Source organism: Schistocerca americana, chromosome 7 (genome assembly GCF_021461395.2).
Source record: "Schistocerca americana isolate TAMUIC-IGC-003095 chromosome 7, iqSchAmer2.1, whole genome shotgun sequence".
Taxonomy (NCBI): domain Eukaryota; kingdom Metazoa; phylum Arthropoda; class Insecta; order Orthoptera; family Acrididae; genus Schistocerca; species Schistocerca americana.
This window is the reverse complement of record NC_060125.1, coordinates 604,161,763-604,175,572: the sequence shown is the minus strand read 5'-3', so window position 1 is coordinate 604,175,572 and position 13,810 is coordinate 604,161,763. Positions and strand designations below refer to the sequence as shown.

Here is a 13,810-nt window from a genome sequence, read left to right as displayed (position 1 = left end):
AAAATATGGATATCACAAAAAAATATTTTACTCCATCCTTATTCACACACATCCATTAATAGGTCAATATTTAGAACAATCTAGGACACCCAGGGAAGCATCATGTCTCGGTGTAACGTGTCAACTCAGTGCTCCACGGGGATGCTGACTGCTGCAAGTTAGTTACCCCACAACAAGAATTAGAAACAAAAGTGTTAGAATAACAAGATGGGAAGAGCCATTTATTGCCTGTCTGACTAAGTGTGGCTTCCTTTATCCCTCATTTCAAAGCTTCAGACCTTTCTGCAGTTTTAGCCAATTTCAAGTAACACTCTTGGCACCTCTTTTGTACTTTTCTATTTCCGTTATATTTTTCTCGTGTGAGTGTCAGGCAGAGGACTTTTGTATTTTCCAATACCAGCCCACGATAACTGTGGTAATCTTTTCGGCTTCTAGAGAATGTCAAAAAAGATATTGTACGATTTCCTGTGTACTGGTGTCAGTTTGATGGAGAAATACAAAATAATGCACAATACTGTAACAAATCTACAGCACATAGAACTGCAAGAAGCAACAACTAGGTCTAAGGCTAAACTGATAAAATGTCTCCAACCTGAGATTACATTTACGGGCCACTTTCTTTGACAGTTACATTTTGTCAACAAGCCACATTTGAGTGTAAATGTATTACAAACAAACCACACCACGACATACTGTACTAAACAAAGTGGAGATTGTGGCTGCCAGTGTTCACGTGGCATCACGGAATCGTGGCAGTCGACATGTTAACACCGTTCAGTCTTCCGGCAAAGTATAAGGCAGTCCACACACGGGGATATTCTTGTTGGACATCCCAAGTACAAGTAAAAAATCTTCCAGAGAGTGGTTTATTAGTTATTCTGGAAATGAAGTGGAATGATGAGATAAATGTATGTAGCCAGTAATTATGCAGCATCAGTGACTGACAACAGCATATTTCAGAACATTCGGAAGTGCCAAAGAAAGGAAGAACACAATTAATTCAATCTGACAAACTTTTAGATGTAGCAAAATTTGAACAAATAATGTCCACCATATTTCATAAATTCAACTGGTAGTAACCAAGTGGATGCAATAATGAATGAAACAAATTGTTAATTCACCATAGTAGGCAACTGGAGATATGAACATAATAGTGAAGGGGCGCAGCTGTAGGTTGTGCTTGATGTATAGTCAGCTTTGTTTTCAATGCACCAATTCTAGGTAGTATCAATGGCTCTCAAATTTTTTTTTTCCTTTTTAAATACAGATATTTATACCCAAAGATCACTCAATTAAGATACGATAAAACTGAATAGCTACAAACTACAACAGGAAATAAACAATCTATTCATGAGATGGTGACTACCCTACGAATGGCACACTAACTGCATACCGAAAGAACAACAGATTTCAACTGTTTATTACAGCCAGACTATAAAATGTAGAAACACACTGCACATATCACTGGACAGATGAAGGTTCAGAAGTTTTGACACAGCTGCACTGCTGTTTGTTTGTTTGTTGCAACATGGCGACTACACCACAAGAGAGATCATTTTGCATGTTGGAATTTACGGGAAGCCAATCCATTGTTCAAGTTCAATGTGCGTTCCGCCTTTGCTTCAGCAAGAAGCCGCATCTGCCACGCAGATTTATGACTGGCAAACAAAATTTGTGGGAGTTGGTTCGCAAACAGAAGAGCAGTGGTCAGCCACGCACATATGATGAAAATGTGTCAAACAATGACACGACGTGTTCTGAAACGAAGCCGTCATATAATACCTTACATGTGTGAGTCACTGCGCAATTACTTCCTGGTGACTGTAACAGAAGGTACAAAGTTTGCATTTCAGTTCTCCAGGATAGGACAGACAACACTTTTCCAAATGACTCATCTTTGGAAGAAAGAACAGTTCATCTATGGAGTAAAGTAAATCGACATAATGTAAGAATGTTTGATCGACAAAATCCTGGCACTGGTGCTGAACATGAAAGGGACTTACTGAAACTGAATATTTTTTGTGCCATTTCTGTTCACAAAGTTTAGTTACCTGGATGTGTCGCAAAACTGGTTGTTTCCTCAACTTCACAGAGATTCCAACAATTTCATTTTCATGCACTACAGTGCCTCACCTCTCTTTCACTTTGAGATGCTGTGTTATCTTAACACCACTATCCCACAACATGGATTGCAATAGGTGGATAACAAGGTCCTGTTCATTACTTTTAGCCTTCCAGGTCACCAATCCTCACACCTCAAAAATTTTTGTTGTTGGGTAACATAAAAGATAGTGTCTCTGTCCCACCTGTGGCAACTTCTTTTCAAGAGCTAAGACACTGGACTGTTGAAGCTGTTTATTGAATTAACAGGGACCTGCTGATTAGTTTGTTAATGAAGATGTGGAGAGCAAATGGAAAAATTTCAAAGGCATCGTTCAACATGCCCTAGACAAGTATGTCCTGAGTAAGGTTTTAAGGGATGGAAGAGATCCACCATAGTTTAATAGCCATGTTAGAAAAGCGCTACATAAACAAAGAGCACTTCATCTCAGATTTAAGAGAAGTAAGAACCTAGTTGACAAACAAAAGCTGAACAAAGCGAAAATGAGCATAAGGAGAGCAATGAGAGAAGCACTCAATGATTTTGAAAGTGAGACATTGTCAACTGACCTGAGTAAAAACTACAAGAGATTTTGGTCGTATGTAAAATCAGTAAGTGGGTCAAAAAATCATCTATTCATTCTCTCAGTAACCACACTGGCACCGAAATGGAAGATAACAGAGAGAAGGTCGAAATATTGAATTCGGTCTCCCAAAGTTGTTTCACCGCAGAAGATCGTAACACTGTCCATCCTTTCAGTCGCTGTGCGAACGTTGAAATGACAGATATTGAGATAGCCGATCATGGAATTGAAAAGCAGCTACAGTTGTTTCGTAGTGGGAAGGCATCAGGACTAGATGAGATACCTATAAGGCATCAGGACCAGACGAGACACCTATAACATTCTATAAAGATTATGCAAAAGAAATTGCTCTACTTCTAGCAGTAATTTATGATAGATCTTTGAGCAAAAGGTTCCGAATGACTGGAAAAAAGTACAGGTCATTCCTGTTTTTAAGAAAGGCCGTAAGACGGATCCACACAATTATAGACCTATATTGTTGAAGAATTATGACGTTTTTTGAAAACAAACACCTCCTCTATAAAAATCAACATGGATTTCGTAAACAGACATCCTGTGAGGCTCAGTTCGCTCCGTTCCTCCATGAGAACTACAGCACAGTGGACAATGGCGGTCAGGTTGATGCCATGTTCCTCGACTTCAGTAAGGCATTTGACACCATCCCGCATTGCCATTTACTAGAGGGGAAAAAAAAAAAAAAAAAAAAAAAAAAAAAAAAAAAAAAAAAAAAAAAAAGAGAGCTTATGGAGTTTCGAAGCAGACTTCTGATTGGATTTGAGACTTTCTTGCAGATAGAACTCAACAAGTTGCTCTTGACTTAACAAAACAGACAGCTGTAAAGACAATATCTGGAGTACCACAGGGAAGTATAACAGGATCATTGCTGTTTATAATATATATAAATGATCTGTAGAAAGCGTTGGATGCTCTTTAAGGCTATTTGCAGATGATGCAGTTGCCTACGCCAAATTAGCAACACCAGAAGATACTAAGAATTTGCAGAATGACCTAAAGAGAACTGATGAATTGTGCAGGCTCTGGTAGTTGACCCTGAATGTAACATATTGTGCATACATTGGAAAAGAAACCCACTATTGTACAGCTACACTATTGATGACAAACAGCTGGAGACAGCGTCTGCCGTAAAATGTTTAGGCGTAACTATTCAGAGCGATCTCAAGTGGAATGTCCATATAAAACAGATAGTGGGAAAAGCAGATGCCAGACTCATGGTGGTTAGTGTTTAACGTCCCATCGACAACGAGGTCATTAGAGACGGAGCGCAAGCTCGGGTTAGGGAAGGATTGGGAAGGAAATCGGCCGTGCCCTTTTAAAGGAACCATCCCGGCATTTGCCTGAAGCGATTTAGGGAAATCACGGAAAACTTAAATCAGGATGATTGGCGACGGGATTGAACCGTCGTCCTCCCGAATGCGAGTCCAGTGTGCTAACCACTGCGCGCCACCTCGTTCGGTGATACCAGACTCAGATTCATTAGAAGAATCTTAAGGAAACTTAACTCATCTACGAAAGAAGTGGTTTATAAGGTACTTGTTCCTCTGATTCTTGAGTATTGTTCATCTAACTGGGATCCCTATCAGGTAGGATTGATAGAGGAGGTAGAGAAGATCCCACGATGAGTGGTGCGTTTCCTCATGGGATCGTTTAGCTGGCAAGAGAGCATTATGGACATGCTAAACAAACGCCACTAGCAGACGTTACAAGAGAGGCATTGTGCATCACGGAGAGATTTACTGTTGAAATTTTGGGACAGCACTTTTCAAGAGGAGTCAGACGACATATTACCTCCCCCCTCCCCCCCCATACATCTTGCATATTGATCATGAGGAGAAAATTTGAGGAATTAGAGCCATTACAGAGGTTTATCAACAATCATTCTTCCTGCACACTATTCGAGAGTGGAATAGGGTTAGAGGGATCAGATAGTGGTATCAAAGTACCCTCCGCCACACACTATTAGGTGGCTTGCGGAATATAATGTAGATGTAGATGAAATGGACTACCATTTTGATGCATCTCAAGCAACACGGTGCTCTTGTTGAATGTAGAGTACAGTTTTTGGGTGAACATAAAACTTTGAGCCTCCTCCTATCCAGTGGGTTGCACAATGTATTTCTATCTTTCATAGTTCTTTTTATGTAATAAATAACTGAAATCTGATCTTTCTTTCTGAATCACCCTGTAAAGAAAAGAAATTCTATGAAAGGAACATGAGGAAATTTTTATGTGTTGTTACTTGTAGAGAATTTCAGACTCCTGTCAGTAAGAATACAGAAGGTGAAAAAATGTCACTGGTACCAATCAAAGAGAGCCCTGAAAATTGTTTGATGGTTGGATACAAGAAAAACTCTTACTTGCTATCATCAGTGTAAGGATATTAACTTCAAAAGAAAAAAAAGATAACAGCTTTTGCACCATTAACGGTTTTCACCAGTGATATGGAAGGTGACTGATTGGCAAATTGAGATATTGTCCTAAGGAATGAACAACTGAAAAATGTGTGCTTTTCTTTCACTCCAAATACATACAAGTTGGACTATTCTTGAAGAGCAACAAAGATGGATGCATTTATAATGTTGTGCCTTTGCGGCCATGTGCTTTATTTGTGCCTGCCACCTCTCCCCACCCACCCCCTTAATCCTGTCTGGTTACTGATTCACAGACCATGTATATGTAACAAAATTATTTTGAAGTTTATCCATTACCCTTCTGGAGAAGCTTTATCAAAGCTTGTACTTGTTCAGGGTACCTGCATATACAACAGCACATACTACTAATAGTACAAGGGTTAATGACAATCTTTATGCAACCTATTACATCATCATCATCATATCAGCTCTTTACATGTGAAATCTTTACAAATGTTGAGCTGCATGTTCATTGCTCTTGTGTCCACAAACATCAAGTATAATTCTTTCCCTATATACCTGGTCCAATGGAATTAAATTCAGGAAATCACAAGAATGTGCCCGAGACATTGTGATCACACCTATCTGTTTGAATTATTTATTTTGTAAGTTCTTATTTCATATACATTATGCACTTTTAATTAATGTAATTTGTAACTTGATGGTTTTTTCCCCCTGAAATCAGATCTTGGCAACATTGTATGCTTAACACTTCCTTATTTTAATTTTCTTCAATTTTAAAACCCAGTTTTCAATTTTTTCAGTTATTTTTCTTTGAAACTATCACCAGAAACACAGTCATATGTAACAGCACTTCTGCCAGTTGAAGAGATGTAATTATAATTTACCATCCCATTACTGTGGCAACTTTTTAGTTTCTTCTTACCTTAAACACTAGAAAATTGTGAACATTCTGGTCTTAACATATTCTAAGCAGGATATTTGCTGTAGTGATCCTTACTAACAAATACAAGGGTTACTGGGAAAAACTTTCGTCTTCTACTATCTCTTTATGCAGGTTGCTGGTAACTGTTGCAATTTATGGCACTTACTTCTTTCTGCAGCACTGCTGGAAAAGTTTTCAGTGGTGATGCACAGCAGGTATTAAGTAACATACATAGAGCAGTAAAACAGTATAACAAGAATCTTCATCCATAGTTACCTTTCTCAAAACATACTAGCAAATTCAAAACAATACTAAGACGTTCCTTCAAAAACACACTAGGATTGTGGTAAATCATGACAAAAAAACATTTAAAACTTATCAGAAATTTTAATTCTGATCATTTAGTATCTGGAAAGTTTTTACAGTGACAGATGCAAATTTCTGGGACGCAATTATTTAAACGGTTTTTGTGATTTTATGAAGAGGATTTTAAAATATAACAAAATTAATGGAAAAGACATAGATACTTAATATTGCTTAAGAAGAAAGCATCATATTATTGCAATAATTAACAAACATAATACACGGTTCATCAATAATTACAAGTGATTCTAAATAAAACAGTCTCCATTCAACAAAGAGAAAAGAAGTTTGTTTTCTTTATATTTGTCGGTTGCTCATTCATATCAACACCATCATAGCACTGCTAATTCAATATCTTAAGTAAAAGGTAGCTTGTACGCTGCCTAATATCACACTGTTCTGAGTCAACCTAGAGTGAAAACAGTACTCATGTTAGCTAATGCTCAAACTGAGTAAATCAGTTTTAAAAAGTTTACTTTTATAAACAGTAACATCAGCCGTTGCGTGTTAACAATAATATATACATACGAATGATCTGAGCCAAAAATATTAACTGCTTAGTGTATAAATAGATTTTTTAAATCTTTTTCTTCAAGGACTACAATCATCTGAGGACCAATCGTTTTTCTTTTTATCATAAAATGGAAAGCCTGCACACATGCACACTCACTACACAGTACTACTACAGTAGTACCTACTGAATCAAACATCCTCTAAGTGAAGGTCACCTTTCACAAATGCCTACACTGTCACAGTACTGTTCAAAAAGTATTCAAAAACACTTCCATACAGTGCTCCAGAAATGCTGACAAAAATCTGGAAAGCAATTATTGTGATAAGAAATAAACACAGAATTAATAAAATAGGTAATCACAGTTTTATGATCTAAAACTGAAATGTCACCAAGCTGTCAAAACATTCTAATAAAATGCTAGACACACACACACCAGCAATACAGCAGACTGCATAATCTGAAATATACTGGACTCTTACTGTACACAATTTAAAAGCAAAGCACGTGGAGGGAAACACAAGATGTGTTCCATTCTGCTCATACGGTTTATAAAACCATACAGTTTGCAACACATGTAAGATGTTGCCATAGTAATAGTAGAGTACACATGGTACAATACACCATCATAACAATTAGGCTTCAGTTCAGGAAGACTTAAATCATGAGAGCTTCTGAGCTTAACATGATGGTAGTTTTTTTTTTTTATTTCTATTCAGTCATTTGGATCAGTTGTGTATCAAAGCAAACACTGGTGTTGCATATCCACACATTTGACGTGACAATGATTCCACACACTTCGACTGCTGAACTGACTTCAGCTATGGTACTCTTGAAGCACTAATATGATTCACCGTACGTCATACTACACGACACCACTCAACCACATGAAAACTAAACAATCTGATGTTTGTGTGTATGTGTATATATAAATTTTATATAATAAAACGGTGCCAAAAGAAGCTGTAGAATTAATAGAAACAAATGTTATGTACAATTTAATATCGGCTAAAAATGTGGCTGAATGAAAAAGTTGAAAACCTGACATTAGAGAGAGAGATAGACTGCGAGTTTTCCCAGTCTTGTAACCTTTCTGTTGTCTCATTATAGACAATCTCTTAGGAAAATTACTGTACATGGAATTTTTATTTCTCTTCTCTACACCTGGACCACTTTATACAACTTAGTCTCACAGGCTGCCAAGGTCCTTCTGAAGGACCTACGAAGGAAAACTTTGCTCAACGAGAGAACATTAATCCTGCAATTTTCACAAGCTCAGGGACTCGGTGCTCCACTTCAATGCTTGCTACATTCTCTCAGGCGGTTTTAGCTAGTCACAGGAATGTGCCAGCCATTTTGATTACTCAGTGTACTCCCACCATTCTTTCTCATACCCCTCATGAACATGCTCCAGCAGCGCTTTCCGTCTTCCATCACAATACCTAAACCAACAAACAGAAAAATTAGAATTTCAGTGGCAACTCAATCTGAAAATATTCTGAATGGCTTTGAAGTATTATACAGAATATTTTTCTTCAATACACAAGGCTTAAGCTTACAACAAATACAGAATATCATATAATGATGAAGTTTATCAAATAAAGGATTCCAAAACCGAGCTAGAAAGGAGAAAGATTTGGAATTAATATCATGTCAACATTGGTTCATTAGAGACACAGAATAAGCTCAGACTGGACAAGAATGGAAGAGGAATCAACCAAAGCCTCTCTGAAGAAATCATCCTGGCATTAGTCTGGCGTGATTTAAGAGAACTGCGGAAAACCGCAGACCGGTATACCACACTCGAATTTGAACCCCTTTCTCCCCAAGTACCACTACCTCATGTCACTTGAGAAGAGTTCTAAACGTATCAAAAGGCACTTTAGATGTTTTCCAATGAATAGTTTTTAGCATTCAAATGACTATCCCTCCAAAACAATCACACACATTGGTGCCTCTTACCTCAGCTAGAACTCCAAGACTTATAAGTAAGATTTTTGGAAAAAGGAAATTCATCACACCATTTATTCAAAAGAATTAAGTATAGGTGGTATGATATTCATAGAACTATTAGCACTTGTGTGCATATGTACACGTCTGAAAGACAATGAAATGTACCATAATCTACTGAAAGAATATTAATATTAACGAGATCTTAAATATATTTTTGTTTAGTGCATCAAAAGAACTATAAACTTTTATCACCACCTCTCATCTGTTATTCTACTGCCAAAATAATAATAATAAAAGCCTCATCTACTACTTCTTTCTTTAATTAAACTGAATTTCATTACCATTGTTTTATTTTTTGTTACCTCTATAATCTCTTTTCATGAGGCTACCCATTCCATTCCAAATCCTTTGCTATCACTAACCAAATAACAATGAGTTTTAATTCCCTTTACAAATTTCTCCTAGTTTCCTTCCAGCTTGCACAATGCACAGATTGAGTAAAATGGGGAAGAGGCTACAAAACTGAATCATTCTCTTCTCAACTACTGCTTCCCTTTCACATGCTTCAACTCTTATAATTGCTGCCTGCATTCTATACGAGTAGTACACAGCTTTTCGCTCCCTGTATTTTATCCGTATTAACTTCAGAGTTACGTAGAGAGTATTCCAGTCAACAATGTCAAAAGCTTTTTGTAAATATACAATCACTATAAATGTAGATTTTCCTTTCTTTAACTGTCTAAGGTAAATCACAGGGTCAGTATTGTCTTGTACGTTCATAGGTTTCTATGGGACTCAAAGTTTTCCTGAGGTTGGCATTAGCCCAGATTTTCTGTATTTTGCAACCAGGACTTATTAAAACTGATGGGTTGATAATATTCACACCCATCAGCACCTGTATTTTTTTGAATTTGAATTATTACATTTTCCTGGAAGTATGAAGGTATTTCATGTGCCTCACTAGATGGAACAGTCTTTCCATGGCTGGTTATCCCAAGGATCTCAATAATTCTGATGGAATGTAATTTACTTCACGTACCGCATTTCACCTTAAGTCTTTCAGTGCACTATTAAATTCTTTTTGCAGTATCTTATCACCCTCCTCATCTTCCTTTACTTCCTCTTCCCTTTCTAAAATATTTCTTGAAGTCCCTTTCTATTCTATAGCCCTTCTGAGGAAAGTATGTAAGTGAAGGGGAGTGATGTAAAGTAGAATGAGCATGTGAGGATTGTTGTAGGCATGGCAACAGATCGACTTCAGTTTATTGGGAGAATTTTGGTAAGCTGCGCTTCATCTGTAAAGCAGACCACATATAGGATGCTAGTGCAATGTATTCTTGAGTGCTGCTCAAGTGTTTGGGATCCGAACCAGGTCAGATTAAAGGAAGACATCAAAGCAATTGAATGGCTGGCTGCTAGATTTGTTACTGGTAGGTTTGAACACACAAGTGTTACACAGATGCTTTGGAATTCAAATGAGGATCCTTGGAGGGAAGTCAACATTCTTTTAAAGGAGCAAAATTGAGAAAATTTAGAGAACTGGCATTTGAAGCTGACTACTGAACGATTCTACTGTCACCAACAGACATTTTGTGTAAGGACCATGAAGATAAGATGCAAAAAATTAGGGTTTGTACAGAGGCATACAAACAGTAATTTTTCCCTCATGCTACCTGTGAGTGGAACAGGAAAGGAAATGACCAGTAGTGTATATGGAGTCTTGCAGAATATATATGTAGATATGTAGATGTAAAGGAACGATTTTAGTGACAAAGAAGTCTGCAAATTGGGAAATCCAATGAGCAACTTTGACAAATAGCAGATTGTTCAGGCTCAGCACCTAGGAATGAGCTTATCAGAAATGGCGAAGCAGGTGTCTGTTCATGTGCCACTGCCATGAGCACCTACGGAAAGGAATTGAAGGACAGTGAAGCCTTGTGTATGCGATTAGATATCGGAAGCTACACTTCGTCAAAGAAAACAGAGGTTGGCGAGTTGCCTGCTCCCTGGAGCAGGACAGGCTGCTATTTGTGGTAGACCTCACAACAGAGTACAATGTTGGTGCCGGTATGTGTTTCAGTACACACTGTTCAGCACACACTGTCTGGATTCATCACCATCCAGGCGGCCTGAAATGTGAGCTAGGTCACAGATGTAGGCTAGTGAGGGCAATATTTGCTACGGGGGAGAGTTGCCTGGGATTTTGTGGGACCTGTGCTAGTAATTAAAGAGCACGATAGTGGCCATGGACTATGTACGATTACTGTGGACCATATGCATACCTCGATCCTCAACATTCTCTCCAATGGCGATGCCATGTTCCAGCAGGATAACTGTCTCAGCAGGATAACTGTCTCAGCAGGACAACTGTCTGTGTCACAAGGCAAGAACTGTGCTGCAGTAGTCGAGGAGTGAGGCACTGAACTCAAGCTCATGTCTTCTCAACTAATTTGGCTATGTGAACCCAATTGAACAGAACTGGGATGCCGAAAATATACTGCGCTGAATTTACTTGACTTTTACAAAGACATTTGGTGCAGCATACCTCCAGAATCCTCCCAAGGGCTTCTTGAATTCTTGCTGAGCAGAATCACTGCTGTATTGTGTTCCAAAGATGGACAAACAGCTACTAAGCAGATGGTCATATCATTGTGGCCCATCAGTACATTCCCCCCACCTTTCAGATTTCCCTTCTTTGGTTTGTACTGGCTTGTCATCTGAGCTGTTGATATTCATACAGATGCTGCTCCCTTCTCCAAAGGTCTCGTTAATCTTCCTGTAGACAACATTTATCTTTCCCCTAGTTATAAATGCTTCCACACTCTCATATGTGTTATAGCTGTATCTACTTAAGCATTTTGCACTTTGTGTCAATTTCATGTTTTAGTTGTCTATAATCCCTTTTGCCTGCTTCATTTGCTTTTTGTTGTTGTGAATCACAGATTAAAGCTGTAGAAACTGCACAAAGGTAACATTAAGAGATAAGAATTGGATAAATTGAGAGATTGTTGTTGTAAACAACAAAAAGTCTCAGTTTCTAAGGTTTTAATTTGTGGTTTCTAACCAATGGATTATGGCCACAGTTCACGCTGACATCTGGATATGTTTCTGCATTTTAAAATCTGATGTCAAAATTACCGTCTTACCATGATATAATCTATCTGAAACCTCCCAGGGTGTCTTCCATGCATACAACTTTGAATTACAATTTTTAAATCAAGTTTCTACCTTGATCAAATGATGCTCTGTGCAAAATTTTTCCAGACAGCTTCCCCTTTCATTTGTATCCCGTAGCCCATGTTCTCTTACTATTTTCCCTTTCACTTACTTTCCCTATTAATGAATTCCAGTCTCCAACCACAATTAAATTTTCATGTCTCGTAACTGTCTTAATAATTCTGTTTTATCATATATTCTTTCAATTATTTAATTGAATAGATAAAAAGTCTACTCACCAAGCGGCAGCAGCACACACGTAAAAGACTGTTGTGATTGGCAAGCTTTCGGAGCCAGTGGCTCCTCCTTCAGGCAGAAGGGTTATAAAGGGGAAGGAAGAAGGGTGAAGGGTAAAGGAAAAAAATCTGGAGAGGTCCAGGAAAAGGGGTAGATTTTGGGAACGTCACCCAGAACCATGGGTAAGTGGAGACTTACCGACGGAGAAGTAATTATGGAAGGGATCCGAGACATGGCCCCAGGAATTTTTCCGGCCAACTGTGCTGCACAAAACAGAGGACTCAACTAAGTACAGGATCCACAGCAGCAGCCAATACCATTGTGGCGCTAGTGATGGGAAAACTATCGACCGCATTCTGGTTCTCAGTATCTAAATAGAAACAATGGCTTCTACCCCTGTGACCGTCTCCGCTGCAAGACTTGCCCTATGCACCCTCCTACCACCACCTATAATAGCCCTGTAACTGGCAAAACAAAACCTATCAAAGGGCGAGCCACCTGCAAATTGACACATTATATACCAGCTATTATGTAAACACTGTTCAGCCTTCTATATCGGCATGACTATCACCAAATTATCAATCAGGATGAATGGGCATAGGTGGAGGGTATATACTGGCAACTCACAATATCCTGTTGCAGAGCATCATGACATTTGTGACCTCAGTGCCTGTTTCACACCACACGTGCCATCTGGATTCTTCCTCCAGACATCAGTTTCTCAGAACTCCACAGGTGGGAACTAGCACTACATGTCCTTACCCACCTGACCTTAACTTACGTTAATTTCTTCCGTTTCAGCTTTTCTTCATTGTCACTACTCTTTGCTTCACTCCGTTTTAATTTCTTACATCTTTCATTGTCTTTTTCATCTATTTTTCACCGCCCCCTCCCACCTTTGTTACATACAATGCACTTAGCTTCTCACTATTATTAATTTGTGCACAATTTTTTAGTAGTGATCTCTGTCTTGCATACTGCTCTGTTTTCCATCTTTAAGCTCTTAGGTTTTCAAATTTGTCCGAAGCAGTCCCCAACAACCAGTCTTTCCTTTTCATCCCATATGGTAAATCTCCCCTGAACTGCAGTTAAGTGTGACTTTCCCAAAATCTACCCCTTTTCTTAGACCTCTCCAGTCTTCCTTCACCCTTCTTCCTTCCCCTTCAACCCTTCTGCCTGAAGGACCCACTGGCTCCAAAAGCTTGCCAATCAAAACGGTCTTTTATGTGTGTGTGCTGCTGCCGCTTGGTGAGTAGATTTGTTATCTATCTAATTAAATAATTTTATCAATAATTGATTTTTTTCTTTGTCATATATTCTTTCAATACTTCATCTTCTGCAGAGATAGTAGGCATATAAACTTGTACTACTGTGTGGTGGGCATGGCACCCATTCACTATGCTGTTCACATTACCTTACATACATTTCTATTTTTCTACTCATTTTTAGACCTACTCTTGCATTATGCCTATTTGACTTTCTATTTGTAACCCTGTACTCACCCGACCAGAAGTCCTGTTCTTCCTGTACT

The 13,810-nt window shown here is 38.4% G+C and overlaps 1 protein-coding gene across 2 annotated transcripts in view; it reads right to left on the bottom strand.

Moving 5' to 3' along the window:
* Window positions 1-6,366: 6,366 nt before the first annotated feature.
* The window catches only part of LOC124622554 (E3 ubiquitin-protein ligase ariadne-1), an 85,992-nt gene continuing 78,548 nt past the window's right edge, over window positions 6,367-13,810 (bottom strand). For both annotated transcript variants that reach the window (XM_047148288.1, XM_047148289.1), the window contains exon 11: window positions 6,367-8,315. In XM_047148288.1, coding sequence (XP_047004244.1) covers window positions 8,234-8,315 — 82 coding nt within the window. In that variant the 3' untranslated portion in view covers window positions 6,367-8,233. The remainder of the gene's footprint in view (window positions 8,316-13,810) is intronic.